This window comes from Megalops cyprinoides, chromosome 6 (genome assembly GCF_013368585.1).
Source record: "Megalops cyprinoides isolate fMegCyp1 chromosome 6, fMegCyp1.pri, whole genome shotgun sequence".
Classification (NCBI taxonomy): Eukaryota; Metazoa; Chordata; class Actinopteri; order Elopiformes; family Megalopidae; genus Megalops; species Megalops cyprinoides.
The window spans coordinates 6958807-6975048 of NC_050588.1; the positions used below are offsets into that span (position 1 = coordinate 6958807).

The 16242-nt window shown below is 40.6% G+C and overlaps 1 protein-coding gene and 1 long non-coding RNA gene across 2 annotated transcripts; one reads left to right on the forward strand and one right to left on the reverse strand.

Moving 5' to 3' along the window:
* The first annotated feature begins 370 nt into the window (after positions 1–370).
* Positions 371–1497, forward strand: LOC118778688. The gene is made up of 4 exons (XR_005005013.1): positions 371–451; positions 829–855; positions 1265–1291; positions 1471–1497. It is a non-coding gene; the product is annotated as an uncharacterized LOC118778688 (long non-coding RNA).
* A 2446-nt stretch (positions 1498–3943) lies between these two features.
* On the reverse strand, positions 3944–8728 carry tnnc1b (troponin C type 1b (slow)). The gene is made up of 6 exons (XM_036531049.1): positions 8622–8728; positions 5790–5820; positions 5468–5614; positions 4959–5073; positions 4562–4698; positions 3944–4149 (listed from the first exon to the last, which is right to left on the reverse strand). The coding sequence occupies exons 1-6, from the start codon at positions 8643–8645 to the stop codon at positions 4118–4120; spliced, it is 486 nt and encodes a 161-aa protein (XP_036386942.1). The 5' UTR covers positions 8646–8728; the 3' UTR covers positions 3944–4117.
* Between the last annotated feature and the right edge of the window lie 7514 nt (positions 8729–16242).

Here is a 16242-nt window from a genome sequence, read left to right on the forward strand (position 1 = left end):
TCATTTTAACCAATTCAGGATAAGGCCATTTAGAATAACATACTTGATTCTCACAGATCAAGATGCAGCTATGCTATGCAGAGTCCATGCTCCTCCACTGAGGATTTTTACAGGGCTCATAACCCAGAAATCGCTGGTTTAATTTCTGGGTTGTTCATTTCTGTTTAACCCTTAGTAATATACTTAACCCAAATTACCTCAGTAAATAGCCAGCTCTTTAAATGGATTAACTGTAAGAATTCCAAGCTATGCAAGTCACTCTGGACAAGATCAGAGCAATTCGTATATCACAGATGTAATGGTGGTCATGGGGGAATGTAAAATCTGTCTGTGTGTTTCACAGAGGATCCCTACCCACCTATATGTGGATGGAAGGTGCTGTTCTTCCTCACTCTGTCCCTCAGTGTCATTGCAGTTCCACTGCTGCTCCGTGCCTGGAGGAAGCTTGATGGTATGGACTTTATTTCTGCTCTCACCAACAGTGTAACGATGTCAAAACATTAGAAATTCTTTACATTTTCACCTTAACTGTAGCACACAATATATGACTTCTTAAATTCTATTGTGAATCAGAACATTCCTATAAATCACATTAAGTTAATTGATATTCAAGTAGCCAGTACCTAGCCCCATTTGCGAAATATGTTCTTGATTCATGTGTAAACCTATTTTTTCTCATCCCCATCCAATGAAATTAAATTATAGTGATATGTATTTTAATGTACTTATTAATAAAATTCTTTGTCACTACAGTTGTTTTGATTTTTGTCTTTGTCTTGATTTTTATGAACTATTTTCAATTAATTTTTTTTTGTTCTTTTTTTACAGAAAAGTGCACATATGTCACTAATTTGGGTGAGTGTGTAGTAAGCCATTTCACACATTGTCGACAGGAAATTAACTCATGGGGTGCAGCATTCCTAATAATTGTAATTGTAATTTTGGATCAGATATTATACGGTATGCTATTTTGCTGTTTGAGTTTTATTGCTTTTTGCTTAGGGTTTGTAATTGTAATTTTTAGAGTGTGGATTACTATAAAATCAAAAATAAAACTGTGTCCCATACCCTCTGTTTCACCTAGGATGCCTAGAACAGCCTTTTCACTCTGTAGTTACAGTAAAAAGTGCAGAACACAAGATCCTCCACAAGAAACCCATGTCATGGTGTCAGGAAACAGTTTCAGCACTGCCCAGTGGTGATGATCTTTAAATGCAGACCTTTTCATTTATGTTCATATTTTATTTTAACTCTCTTTTTCCAGTGACTTATCACCTTGAGAAGGAATTGGGTGAGAATAAAAAATACCATTCTAATTGATTATGTTGCATATTATGATGCATATTATAAAGTTTGAATCAACTTTTGATTAAAAAAAAGTACTACGTGGGTCTGCGATGACATAAGTTGAGGTGATTCTCATTGTGAATGTGTCTTGGCTGAGTTACATATTGGTTGGTATTTTCACAGCGGGCTTGAAACAGCCTATTAAATCAGGTACGTAGCATCCATTTCTGACAAATCTGAACTTGTTTGATCACAATAGGTGTGGTTATGCATAATAAAATGGACAATAAATTTTAAAGCCAGTTCATCAAATTCTCAGGGAATGATTTCCTGAGATAATTCATTCTTATAATGTACACTTCTTTTACTTTTGTTACTGCAACTACCCTCATAGTGCTGACATTGTAGTTCAAGGTTTCAAATGACATCTATAAAAATATATGCTACAATTTGCTTCAAGAGACTATTCATAACATATTTATCATAGCTAGGTATTAGTTAGTGGCTAAATGTTCAGTTAGCAGGATAATTTTCTTTAAAGTCAAAACTGGTAATATAAAAGAAATAATCTCCACTCATCAAATTTCTCTAAATATATAAAATAATAATTATCACTCTTTGCATGAATTATCCATTTCCTTCTGATGACTCGTCAGCACAAATGGACTTGTTGTAATGACCAACAGTAAGTTAAAGATAATATTTATTTTGGGAAACATTGATCAGTCTGCTCATCAGTAATGATAATTATGATTACAGTTTTTGTATTCTCAAAAGTAGATCTTGATCTAGATCTTGATCTTCAGTCCCCATAGTGGTCCACTGTGCCCAAGTTGACTTGTTTCAGTGGAAAGGGCCAGTTCACCATCACTGTTCACCATCTTCTCTGCCAAATACCATTTATTAAATTAATGGAGGCCTCAATTTAAAGTTTCACTTTAGAGTTTAGAGTTTCACTTTCGGTTTTCCCACAGCAATATGTGGCTAAACAATGATAATGCATTTGTGTCTGCAGAGTTTAAATATTTTCTCACTTTTTCATATGCTTTATTCTTTATACCTTCAGCACTGTGCTGAGGCTGTTTGGACTGGCTTTCATTGCAGTGTCTCTGTATGACGTATTATTTTTGGGATGTGACTTCATTTTTTCCTGATGTAATACTGATATAATATCTGTTTTTCTAGAATGGACATCTATTCGTAGTTGCACAGGTATGTAGAGGTACACTTGTGGTGTTGTTTCTTTTCAGTTGATAAGCTCTTTATGAGGAACTTCTCACTCCGTGGCTGCACATGTTGTGTGGCATAGCCCACCAAGTTAATATGGAACATATGTAAGTTTATCCTTAATCCTACAACTCCTCCCTCTGTGTAATGTACCCATGCTCTGTCCTCTCTGTCTCTGTCCACAGCTACTGTGACTTTGGACCCTGATACTGCGTACCCCAGACTTGTGGTGTCCAATGATGGGAGAGAGGTGTACGTAGGAGAAAAATGGCTGGATTGCCCTGTTGAAGATCGGAGGTTCAAACACTACCCATACATCCTTGGCAGGGAGTGCTTCATCACAGGGAGACACTATTGGGAGGTGAAGGTGGGAGATAAGCCATGGTGGTATGTAGGAGTTGCCAGGATGTCAGTGGACAGGAAGGGAGAGAACGACACAATCCCTGAAAATGGCTACTGGACGATGGAAATGCGTGGTGAGGGGGAGTATAAAGTTGGCGGAATGTCCCACTCCCTAAGTGTGAGGCCCCACAGGGTGGGGGTTTATTTGGAGTATGAAGAGGGGCAGGTTTCATTTTACAACGCTGAGACCGGTTCTCACATTCATACATTGACCGACCATTTCACTGAATCGCTGTACCCTTTCTTCTATCCTGGTATTACTGAAGGTAACATCCCACTCGTCATCTGTCCTGTAGACATCTGAAGGCTGGAGCCACCCCACCACCCAATAGACAGCTCTGGTCCTGGACGACTGCAGGGCATGTAATTGCCCCTTACCTCGTTTAGTGGAACTTAATTAGTTAAGTATTTAAAAAAAGAAGTGACCTCAGCTGGCATTCCTAGTGTAAGTAAGTTGATAAATGACATGCATACACCAAAAGCTTTCACAGGGCAAGGGGGGCAAGTCCTTGTGGTCTCTTTCTCTGATTCCTTGTCCTTCCTTGTTTCTGCATCTCTCCTGAAGTGCATTTTCCATTCATAAATTGCTTTAACTTAGGTTGATATTGCTTAGCTGACTTAATTCTGCATATCTTATTCCATCAGTAATACAGTACCTGAGTGTCAAGCTGAGTGTGACCTTATAAGTTAATCTAGAGAACGTTATGGGTGTGGGGAGATCAGTGCATTGAACATATGAGTCAATCATAGACACAGGCGGCTAGGCTACAGAAAAGAGTATTTCTTTATTGAAAATATACAGTAGTGTGACTGTAGCACAATAATAAAGTTATTTTAATTAAGATTTACACTTAATAGACTGTTGCTCATTCTGCATTGAGTGGGAATTGTAAGAAGGGGTGTAAAAGTGTCATTACATTGAGTAAGTTGGAGTAAATTGTGTTTTGAACATCCTAGAGTAGGTGGCATAACTACCTCACTGTGGCAGAGTATGTAAGCTCACTGCCTTGGTGTTTGATTGTTATGTACAGCCATTCAGAGCAGAATGTGTGACACATTGACCCTTCCCCACCTAACTGCTCAGGGAATGATGTCACCATTCATTTCAGAAACAGAAAAGTGTGTTTTGGGGGTGTTGTCGTTGAATCTTGTCGTTGCCAGAGCATTGAGGCTGTGTCTTGAAATCCATGAACCTGGGAAATTATTCAACACCCTTCATGAACTCCAGGAACTCTGTGGAGGAGAAGGTGATCAGTGAAGCATGTGACAAATTGAACATTTTATCAGATTGCTCACATTGAGACCATGATGTTTTTACATGAATACGCTGGATTCTGCATTGGTGGTCTAAACAGTTTGAATGAGTTTACTCAATATTTCTACTACTGTGACTGCTGTTTAGATCTAAATCTTGGCTACATTCAAACCGCACACTCTTTGTATCTTGCTTTTTAGGTGTGGATTTCATTAATTGATCCAGTCCAGTAGATGGTGCTATAGAGTATTAAAGGGGATGTCAGTTTTAGTGGGCAAATATTCACCCTGGCTGATGATATGGCTCAGTGGGATCTTTGTTCATTACTTCATTTGTTTTACTGGTGTCCCTAATAAATGACACCTTGTTTTACTGAGAAACTCAACTCACCGTCATAGTCGATCTTTCCGTCATTGTTTTTGTCACCGTCCCTCATCAGTTCCTCAATGTCATCCTCGGTGATTGCCTCGCCTGTGTTCTCCAGCATTGTCTTCAGCTCCTCCAGGTCAATGTAGCCATCGCCGTTTCTGACACAAGCAGGAAAGCCATTAGAAATATTGGTGTTAATTTTGTACGTTTATAACATTTTTATTATTTTTGTATATGTTGTAAATTCTTACATAACGCATTTATGATATGTGTCCGTATTTATTGACGTGACCTGGATAAGTGCACTCAGTCAATAAAAATACATACTTGACTGTTTGAACTGCTGTTCGAGTTGTCATTATTGTGGATAGGATGAGGGGGAGGTTGTCCTGTAAGCCATTGCTGCAGCGACTCTTACTTGTCGAACATGCGGAAGAGTTCAGCCAGCTCCTCCTCAGACTTCCCTTTGCTCTCCTCCTTCATGCAGCGCACCATCATCACCAGGAACTCGTCAAAGTCCACTGTCCCGCTGCCTGTGAGATGCGCGCACACACACACACACACACACACACACACACACACACACACACACACACACACAACCACATACAGTCATACACACACACATACACACACATTCATAAACACAAGTGGCCACAGACACACACACATACACACAGAAGCATCCATATACAAACAAGCAACCGCAAACGCACACATATGCACACAAATGCACATATGCACAAACAGCCGTATACACCCAAGCAAACACAGACACGCACACACATATACACACAGGTAATCAATGAGTCAGGGATAGAGTATTTGTGCACAAATCTGTTGGAATAATCACAGTATGTGAGAGACAGAGGTGTAGGACACCCAGCGCTGCAGCTTCAGGCCCTGCTGTCGTGACCGCAGACCTACCGTCCTCATCTACCTCGTCAATCATCTCCTGCAGCTCCTCCGGCGTGGGATTCTGGCCCAGCATCCTCATCACCTTCCCCAACTCCTTAGTGCTGATGCAGCCGTCCTCCGCATCCTGGATGAAGATGTCGAAGGCAGCCTTGAACTCTGCGGGATTGAACACAGACAGGGAGAGGTCAGTGCTGCCTGGCAGGTTCACATGCTTCAAAGCAGGTGCTGCAGAATGAGCAATGTGAAAAGGTAATAATCAACAGTTCAGCATTGAAGACACAAGAAGTTACAATAAATGAATACACGAGGGGAGAGAGGAACCGGGACTCACCATTTTTCTGCTCCTCTGTTAAGTTCTCAACCTGTTGGGAGAACAATAAGAAATCAAACAGTGATAAATATGGAGATGGCTGCCTACAGGGCAGAACCCATTTCTCTGTGGAGGACATGGAGATATGAGACATCAGAATGCTTCTGTACTGTGCGGTGTTGCAATGCAAAAAACTCTATTAACAATTCCATACAGCTACCCTGTATTGAAGAGGGATAGGCTTTTTTGCCAATACAGATATTTTAACGATGCGTATCAAGAATAGTTTTCGTATTGTTGCTCTTCAACATATGTCCTTTGTTTCTGAATCTTACAAATTTGCTGGCTCCATAATTTTCCATTGAAAGTATATTAAAACTGATAGATTGGCACTTGATGTTCCACAGAAAGCACTCAGACCTTAGGGATTCATTTTACTGCTTACTTGGATGCTTATCTATAGAATAGATCTGCTAGTAAGTTCACAGTGGAGGACCTGCACTCCCACAAGAAAAGGAGGAAATGAAAATGCATTCAAGAGAACATTCTGTTTTAAAATTTCAAAGTCCATATAACCTAAACATATGTGCGTTTTCTTACTTTTAAAATTAAATTCTTGAATATATTTTCTATTTTTTTTTCCTAGTTTCTATGTGAGTGAAAGTCCTGCCCTTTGGGCTTAATACAACACAAGCTGCAGTCAGCACCTCAAGCTACTGACTGTAAGAATCCCAGTTCATCCAGAGGAAGTGCATTCTGTCTTAACCTTTGCCTGTCTGCCTCTCTCTAGGAGCCCGCCCTAGCCCCTTTTGCAGGGCAGCCGTCTGCACTTGTGTTGTTTGAGTGAAATGTCACGTTGCGTTCTTCGCCCGCTATTCTTGTCATGCAGATCAGAAGACCGAGAGACATTTGTCAGAGCCAACAGCTGTCCACTCCCCCCTCCCTCTGGAGAGTCCTCGGTTTACGCTGTCTGCTCTGCCGTTGGCAGGTAGAAGGATCTCAGGCATTTCATCTCTGAGCTCATGCAATGCACAAATGTGACGATAACAGATGTATCTGTAATAACATTGACACCCACGTCATTCCGATCGCTGTAATTTGCTGATCCTGTCAATTTGGACAAAGGGTTGCTCCATTTGCTTTATTGCCTTTAAAATGGCTCTGATCACAATCAGGGGAAATTGCGAATAACCTTAATGTTAGGCCTTTTGTAGGGTATAGGTAAAATGGTGATTAGTATCAGTTTTGAAGAATATGATGTGTCTTGGACATAGACAGATGTTTGCAGCAGTTACTTTTTCTCCATAGCATTATTTTCCTCCTAAGGATTAATATTTTCTCTTCGTCCTCTTCAATATCCTCAACACTAAATATGTTAAATCTTACACTGAAACATTCATTCTATGAAACTAAAATATTTTGACAACAATATTTTCATCATTCGCTGTTTGTAATGATGTTACTCACCTGCATTCATTGTTATCAGCTCTTCAGAGAATGACTGTTGCCTTAAAACATTTCATGTGCTTTTGTCTGAAACATATTAACTACAATATTCAATGTGTTTGATAAATAATCATGTGTGATGTAGAATGTTTAAGATGATGCACTTAAATCATCATCATTTTGTAGTATGAATCCTAACTAAGATGAAAAAAAAAAACCCAAATTGCTCCCAGTCAACATCCCCCCTCTCTAAATAAAGGTGATACATGACCCGCTCTGTCTCTGTCATGACCATGTTTAGCTTCACAAAGCCGTGTGGATGACATAGCTGCACTGACTGTGACTGCCAATTAACACCCTGCTCGTCAAAGCGCGCTATTTCCTTTGGGTCACAGGCGCACGCGCTGCACTGGCACTGAACAAAAATCCAGGAATATCATCCTTAACAATTCTAATTCAGATAATAATCTGATTTGAATCAAAGGTTACAAACTCTTTCTATTGTTTCTTACCAAATTATTTTGCTGAACTATTCAATTTAGTGATTTGGCTGCTGTTCAGTTACTGCACATTTCTCAAAGCTGTGATAGTTCAATGTTGTCCCAACGTTAGTTTAACCTATGGCTCTCACTTCTTCATAAATCCAATAACCCAATGGTTCACAATCTTTGAAAACATTGTACATGTAAAATTATATAAATTCATACTGGATTCAAAGCAAGGCAGGAAGCCATTTAGACTCAAGTTCACTGCAAATTGTAGCTCCCCCCTCTAAATCAGAAGAAGTAATACGTAGGGTGGAGCATAGTCAGAATGTTTAGAGTGAATGGGGCTCAGAGTAACAGTTCAGCCTTGAAAGACAATCTGAGTCTGGTCACCTGTCTGTTGTGCCTCTTCAAGCCTTTTATAGACTTCCAGCCTCAGACAGAACCATTTGACCTTAACGGGAAATACCAATGGACACTCAACTTCAAAGGTTTAAGGTTCTTTCCCTATTCAGCGCCAACTTCACTCCTCTGAAAAAACTCTGCATTCAAAATTTGAGGTCTGTACACATATTTGCATTGCTTTTAATAAAATTCAAACTTCTATTTCCCAGGACATCAGTACTCTATCTATCTTACAGAGAAGCAACGAAAAAAGTGTAGACAGTAATGCACTCTGGCCAACAACAACCTTCCACAAACAGTTGCCCAGACAAAACGCCTACTACCATTAACACACAAAAAAAAGCTAAAGGGACTTCTAACTTTTGCAAACAGAGAAGGAGGAAGTGATGTCCCAGAAACATCCACCTTTCTCTCTGTGTGTCCATTATGGTTCTACCCCTCCTAGGGTGGGGTAGGGACCACTCCTAAGCCTTGCTGAACCCCCTGCACAGAGGGCATCCTTCCCATCCCTACTCACCGCTGCTTTGTAAACATCATCCATGACTGCTGTCCTGACTCGGTCTCGCACACACAGGCACACAGAGACGCTTCCACTGCCGCAGACGCAGGACAAAGGCTTCAGACGACATCTGCTCCTGGTTTTATTGTTGGAATGAAGTCCTAAAAAAACCTTGCCTCCCTCTGCGTCACTCCTCTGTTCTCATCACACGGAGATATAGAGGTTCCTATAATTAGAGGAGGAGCTAGAGGCAGGCAGACAATAGGCAAAAGGGGCCAAGTTTGGATATAGTGGCCTGAGGAAGCTGTTGGCCTGAAGGGAACTTGAAGGTCTATGCCAAGGGTACTCAACTGGGGACAGGTGGGAGTGCAGTCAAACCAGCCAGTTCTGTCACAAGTGGAGCTCTCAGAGCTTAGACACAGGGTAAACTGGTTAAATGTGTGCCATTGTTTGATGAAATGTGTGGTAATTAATGAGGAACTTTAGAAAGAAAGGCCTCTGGAATTAGAAACCGTACTGCTTGAACTCCTCTAATCTAGTACAGCAAGAAACCAGATTAGTCAGATGAAATTGTGCCAGTAATTTCCCAAAAAGGAAAGGTTCTCTCTCTGTTAATTCCCCTCTCTCTGTATTGGTGTACCCCAAGGCTCTGTCTTCAATCCACTTTTGTTTTCTTTTACACTGAATCATTTTACATCATCATTGCTGACGGTTTCTCTTTTCATGTCTATGCAGAATATGTAGTTCATTTCATTTCCAGTTTCAAGTTCATTTCCTTTCAAGTTCATTTCCTTCCTTTCACACTTCAAATTCTCATGGTTTTCCTGCTTTAGGATTCAACACATCTGTCAGAGATCTAGTCTTGGATGTTTTTTCCACCACACCATCTCCAAATTTGACCTCTTGGCAATGGCTACATGCCTCTGTCTGTTGACATTTCTGTCTGTAGAGTTGGTCACTGTCTGCATCTGCAGGAAGGTCAGAGATGTGTTCTTGACTCATTTGTCAACTTTGATGACTGCAGTTCTCCCTTGGATGCACACACTCTCACCTGTAAGGACCTATACATTTTGTAAAATATACTCGCACTATGCATAGTAGAAATAAAGATATTTCCTTAGAAGAGGGGAAGGAATGTAACAAGCTCTTCATGTTGGAAAATATGTCTTATGTCACGTCAGATCTGCATGTGCGCATTTCACATAAGACCTAATGTTTTAAATCTCCTGCTACCAGAGTGGCTAGTATTACTCATACACCAGCAAATTACATCTCAGTGTTTTTTTATTTTGCTGCCTGACCATGCCATACCTAAAAGATTTTCTGGAACAAAGACATTTTAATTTCAAAAATATTTTAAATGGGTGCCACTGATAGATAAACGGTAGCATTACACCAACATGTGCATGGAGTTCAGTTATACATAATTCTAGCAGTTACAGGGAATGAGTAGGTAAAATGATCATTTATTACCTGAAGCGAGTAATTCTGAATTTCCCCCTTAGCTGTATTTGATCTTGCTGCTGCTGTCAGTACAGTAGCTGATTTGTATTCCTTTGGTCATAAGAGAGTCAACATATCACTTGTTATGGAAAGGTCCCCCTATTAATTTCCCTCCCTGTTTTGCAGTAGTCCTAGGCTCAATTTTTGGCCCACTTCTCTTTTGTCTTTTCAATGGCTCCCTAGATCAGCCTATTATTTCCCATGGTTCCATCTAAAACACACAGAAAATATATATTATATATTTGATCACAGGATTTCCTTCTTAGTGTTCAGCACTGTCTGACTACACAGCTGATTACTGATTACATGATTGACTATGTCTATAAATGTAACCTTCCCAGACCTGACCTCTTATATCTTTGTGTCCTAACATCTCCTTCTGTTGACAACAGTGTGCTTGTCACTGTTTGCTTCCCACTCAAATAATTTCTAAATGACTTAATGACTTTAATTCTCTTTTGGTTGGGCTTCATTACTACCAGTCGTCAGCTAATTCAAGTCTGCTTTTCAGCGTGTCCTCTTTCTTTGTCATTTCACAGCTCCCTTATGGTGGTGGAATGAATGTTGCAACTGCAGTCTCTTACCTTATTAAACCTTTGCATCATATACTTATTTTACCACCCCAGCCTAATTTATTGCCTTCAGTTTTCATACCTCCTTCTTCCATTCTTCTACAACTGCTTTCTAAAAGCCGAGCTAGAGTGCAATACTCTTCTCATAAGAACCATCATTTCCTCCCTGTCCATAGCTCCTTAGCCTATTTTTAACTTTGACTTTATTAAAGAAATGGTTATTTTGTCTGAAAATACAAAGAGGTTGGCACACTTTACTTTATCCACAGAGCTGTGCTTATCTTTGCACAGAGAGAGTGACATAGCCAGCGCCTCCAGACACTAACAGTCTACTGATGGAGGCTTAGAGGATGCCCACAAAGAGGTGATGACATCAGCTCTTGGACATTAGCATGATGGACAGCACTGGACTAAGTTACTTGAGGCAAAAGCCAAATGCTAGATGATTTCACTGCTAGCACGGGAGGGCAGAGACAGAGGAAGACAGAGAGAGGAAAAGAGAGACAGAAAGAGGGAAGGAGGCTGAATGACTTCAGAAAGCACCGACAGTAACAACACTTTGCTTTCTGCCTGCAGGACAAAGATGTAAGCCTAGTCAAAATCTCAACCTCATCTCTTCAAAGTCACCACACTGACGTTTGCAGACTAAAGGCTTCCACTGTGCTCATAACCTGCCTTTACAGATGACTGAACTTCAAACAAGACAGATGAACTTGATTTACAGCCTATTTTGGTGCCCTATTGTTCTCTTTAGCTTGTATATTTAAAGCGAGGGGGCCACAGTGTTACCAGGCCCATAAGAGAGACAAATGAGCTGCGAGATGAGGGAGTGGTGTACTGTTTCTACAGCAGCCTTGCCCTCGCATGTGTCAGCATAGCTGATTCTTAACTGGTTTCACTATCAAATCTCCAACTAATCACTGCCTCTCTATTTAACTCTCAGTCTCTCTTTCTCCTTCTCTATCCCTTGCCCTCCTCCTCTCTCTCACATAGGTACATGCACTTTGGAAAGCCCCAGTGAGACCAGTGATAGCTGTGCTTACAGTTCTGGGCATAGTCATTAGAATGGAAATAAGAATGAATGGACAAAACAATGAAATGGATTTAGGGATAATAGAGTTTTTGAATGGTATATCCATTCCCAAAGACATTGCTGCTAAGTTATATGGGTATCATCCAAAAGTGTGTAGTCTAAACATATGTTGAACGTGAATGTAGCATCTGAGAGAGGGTGTGGAAAAGAACAGACTTACACTTGACGTTAAAACCAGGTAACCCACACTAAAAACAGGCTTGCTAGTTAATGGCTAAATTCACCAGAGGTAACAGTTTGTAAGACCATCTTTACTGACAACCAGCAATATGCTACATTCAAGTCCCCAGCTTGTTATTCTTAGACCCATGAGAGACCTGAATGGGGGGGTAGAGTTCTTTCAATAACTCCATTCCAGTGGTTCTAATCCTGTGGCCCATTTGACTTACTTAAAGGGAAAAAAGTCTCCCTGACAAAGTAGAGTTAGTCAGAGGAGTAAGAACTTCTTTTGTAGAATCAGGACAGAAATGACCAATCAAGAAACAGCAAGTGAAACAGTGTTGTATCTCCTCTACTAGATGAATAAAATAGAGTAAAATATACACAAATTTTCTAGATTGTAATCATGATTCCTCCTGATAATGGATCCACACAATCAAAGCTGATATGGCAGGTGTAACCATGCCCCCCTACATCAATATGTTTGCTAGCATTACATGTTGGTCATTTCAAAATTTGCAATAGTTGAATTTAACAGCACAACACAGCCATGCATGTGAAGCCATTTTGTTCATAATATGTATTTCGGGTTAGAGAACCGGGTTTCATAAAAGGTCAAATGAAAAAGACAATCCTGCTTGGACTGGTGACAGAGGCATGGTGTCAAAGGAGGGGGGGGGGGTGGGGTGGGGTGGTGTCATCATGACAATGGCCTATGCTATTTTGAGTCCATTTGTCCTTGACTGGAAATTGAGCTCCTAGCCCGTACCATCGGTTCAGCTGTTGGCGAGAGAGTGAGAGAGAAAGAGAGAGAGCAAGGGAGAGAGCGAGAGAGAGGAACTATACTATGTTTGTGGGGAGGCAAAAACCCCCTCTTCACTCCTGACACAGTGAACAGAGAAAGAGAACACCTGCCATTGTCTTGTAGCCGTGCTGGAGGACACAGAGGCCGAAGGTCAAGTCTATGAGCTTAAAATAAAGAGAGCTGTGTATGGATTTAGAGATAGGTTTTTGCCACGGGGGCAGGTGGGGGTTAATTACGGTCATGTTCAGTCAGATGGGAGCTGGCATCCAGTAAGAATGAAGTAGAAATATATTATTCCTGTTTTACTGGTACTTGAGAGTTTTCTCAGCAGCAGTGTGCCTGTGTAGTTTTCCACAGGATATTTATATATTGCCATTTTATTTCAATGGCGATGACTAATTTTCTTGCATGCTTTTGTTACCAGCTTGAGAAAACAGCAACAAAGTTCAAGTTCAACAGCAGTCAGAACTCAGAATAACTGCTCCTCTTCTGTATATGTACATTGCAAAAAAGTGTGAATGGTTCTCTTAATGAATCTAAACCTCACAGCCCACTACACTACTACTTCTGACTGCTACAATCTGATGGACAGAAGTGGGTTTTCTAGAAAACAGCCGCTATTAACAGCTGTTTCAGACAAAACTGCTTGATTGTACTGTAACTGTTTTGTTTAAAAATTTCTGACATGAAGACAATAAAACATCCTCACTGTATCACTTTTCTCAAGTTTTTTTCAAATATATTTTAACCATTTTTTAAAATAAATTGTTACTAATTGTAATTCTTGCCAAATACAGTTGTGATCCTTTTGCTTCTTTTCTTCCCTATCTTCTGATTGGAAAATTCTGGAGATGTTTGTCTGATAGAGTTACATGACAGTTATTTACAGCATGTACACAACAGCAGAAACACACGGCACTTCCAAAGCGTGGGAGCAAAAAGTGACATAAAATGCTACTGAAAAGCAGAAGAAATTGTCCTTTCAAAAATGTACATGAAATTCTATTATGTAGATAAATACTGTTACACAAGCAAATTGAGTAAAGCAGTTATGTTAAATTACTTGACTACTACATAAATAATAAGACACTGTATTGTACAGTAATTACAGAGTCGGAGGTAGCTCATGCTACAATATGAGCTAGTTTGAGCTTATTGAGTGCACTGCACGTACTGCAGCCACTAGAGGTCAGTGTAGAGCTAATGTGAGATATGGATAGAAGATGGGTTCACTGTTTTCTTACCCTCCCTACGATTACCAGCATTGAAGCACCGTCCAAGAACATCCCTTTAATAAAAAGGACTTGTTGCATGTTTATGTGATGCAATAACTGGGGTTGGGAAAAGTAATAAGCAGTGTTTCAATGTGTTTCTTTTTCTTACTAAAAATATGCTAAAACAAGTGGTAGACTATACAAAAATGGGATGAAACATTATAAAATAACTGTTTTCGTACAAATATTTCATGGAAAATCTACAAAATGATGTTGGTTATCCCCTCCTTTGTGCCCCTCCTGAACCAACCTGGTGAAGTTCGCTGAATATGGGATTTTAACGTCAAAAACTTTAATGTCAAATCCTGCTTTAAGTGTGATTTACCTGTTGCTGGGTAAAACATGCTCTGTCATCACAATGTAGGCGACTACTGGGACTACATCATCTGCACAATTAAGCCCTAAGCAGCGTTAGATCTCATAGGCTCGTAAATCACAGATATTTATTATGCTATTTTTTTTGGTCACTACTTCATAAAGCACCTCTTTGTGTGTTCTGTATTTTACAGGGGAGGCTTCGGTCAAGTAAATTGCATCAGGAAACAGGGTGAGGGTTCTGCGTGTTAGCTCCCCGATCTCAAGTCCAGCTCCTAAACCGCTGCTCTTGACAGCACAAGCGGATAGATTTCCCCCGACTGAAACAGGTGTTTTTCTTACCATTCAGTTATGCACGCTACCATCCACAGCCCACTCTCACTTTGCCTCTCAGAAAAAAAAACCCTAGCTCAATCTCGAAGCCCTAGCTGTCTCTCAATGCCGATTTTGTTTTGGCAAACCGCAGGGCGCCCGCTCTGCAAACACCTTGTAGTAAAAACATATATATTTTCCGCGAAAGCCGAAAAGCGGCTGAGGGGAAAGGCAAACTAAGGTAGGCTGAGTAACTGAGTAAAGCAGAAGGGAGGGACAAGGAGAGAGACCGGAGAGGAGTACACTGTTTATCTGACGGGATTCACGCGTTGTCTTGAACAACCTCTGAAGTTGACTCTGGGAAGTCACCTGAGGGCAAGTTAAACCTCTTCTCTAGAACGAAGCGTATGTGGATCAGCCAAGTGAACATGAAGGGGAAAAAGGAAAACTTGTTGAAATGAGGGATTTCCAAATGTATTAGTTATAGTAACCATGCAACCAATCATTCAGTTAATTAAAACTGTTACCTTATTCCGCTATTTCCTTTAATTTTCTTCCTGTTTATGGGAAACCTCCACATGTGGTTTTTGGTTATGCTGAGACACGTAAACAACGGTCAAGTAATTTTTAGGTGCACCTCTTCAATTTGAACATATTTGGCACTGATAATGGAACTCAAAGGGGGTAGAGTATGTAAGCTAATTTTATTTTATTTTTATTTTTTTTGCTTGCCATATTAAAAAATAGCTTTGTGTTTATTTATGTCTCTGTGACAGTACTGGGTGTGTGTTTGTTAGAGTGGAGGAACTGGAAATGCAGTTGCATTTATATGCTCCACAGACTCTCCAAATGTATTGTGAAGTTGTGTTGCCATGCAGCTATAGATTTAGGAATACTTAAACTTAAGCCTCGCACCAATTTGATGTTGCTTTTCACAGTGGAACATTTGTGAATGAAGTAACATTGTGCATGAAGTGTGTATGTGGCGGTGAGTATCAGAGGCACATTCAGTCACCCGAAACACACGTGGACCCCTGTGTGCCATACCAGGGGGATTCTCATGTTGTAGCAGTTGACTTCTCCATGATCCAGGAATGAGGCAAAAAGGGCTACTCTGTGGTGGAGCGGGGAGAATTTCTCCAGATTGTGATTGCTGTGTCTTATTGTCTTTCTTTTGTGTGTGTGTGTGTGTGTGTGTGTGTGTGTGTGCGTGCGCGCGCGTGTGCTTATGTGTATGTGTGTATGTGTGTGTATGTGTGTATGTGTGTGTGTGTGTGTGTGTGTGTGTGTGGTAGGCGTGGGGGCGGGGTGAGGGGGGACAGGAGAGACAAAGCTTCCTTTCACTCTCTGCAAGACCTTATTCCTTTTCAAACATACACTGCCAGCGGAGTGCAGCCAACCTGGGATGCCTACAGTAAGATGCAAAAAAAAAAGCAATCCATGCAGTTTCCCTACCTAATTCTGTCTGCTCGGTGTGCCGCAAAGCACTAAAACAGACCCATTTCCAGGCCCATTCGCTCGTGCCATTCGGTGTCATCATCATAATCGTGTCTCAGATAGGCTTTCTCTCGCTGAAGCTCCACCTTGGTTTGTTTGTTTAAGACGG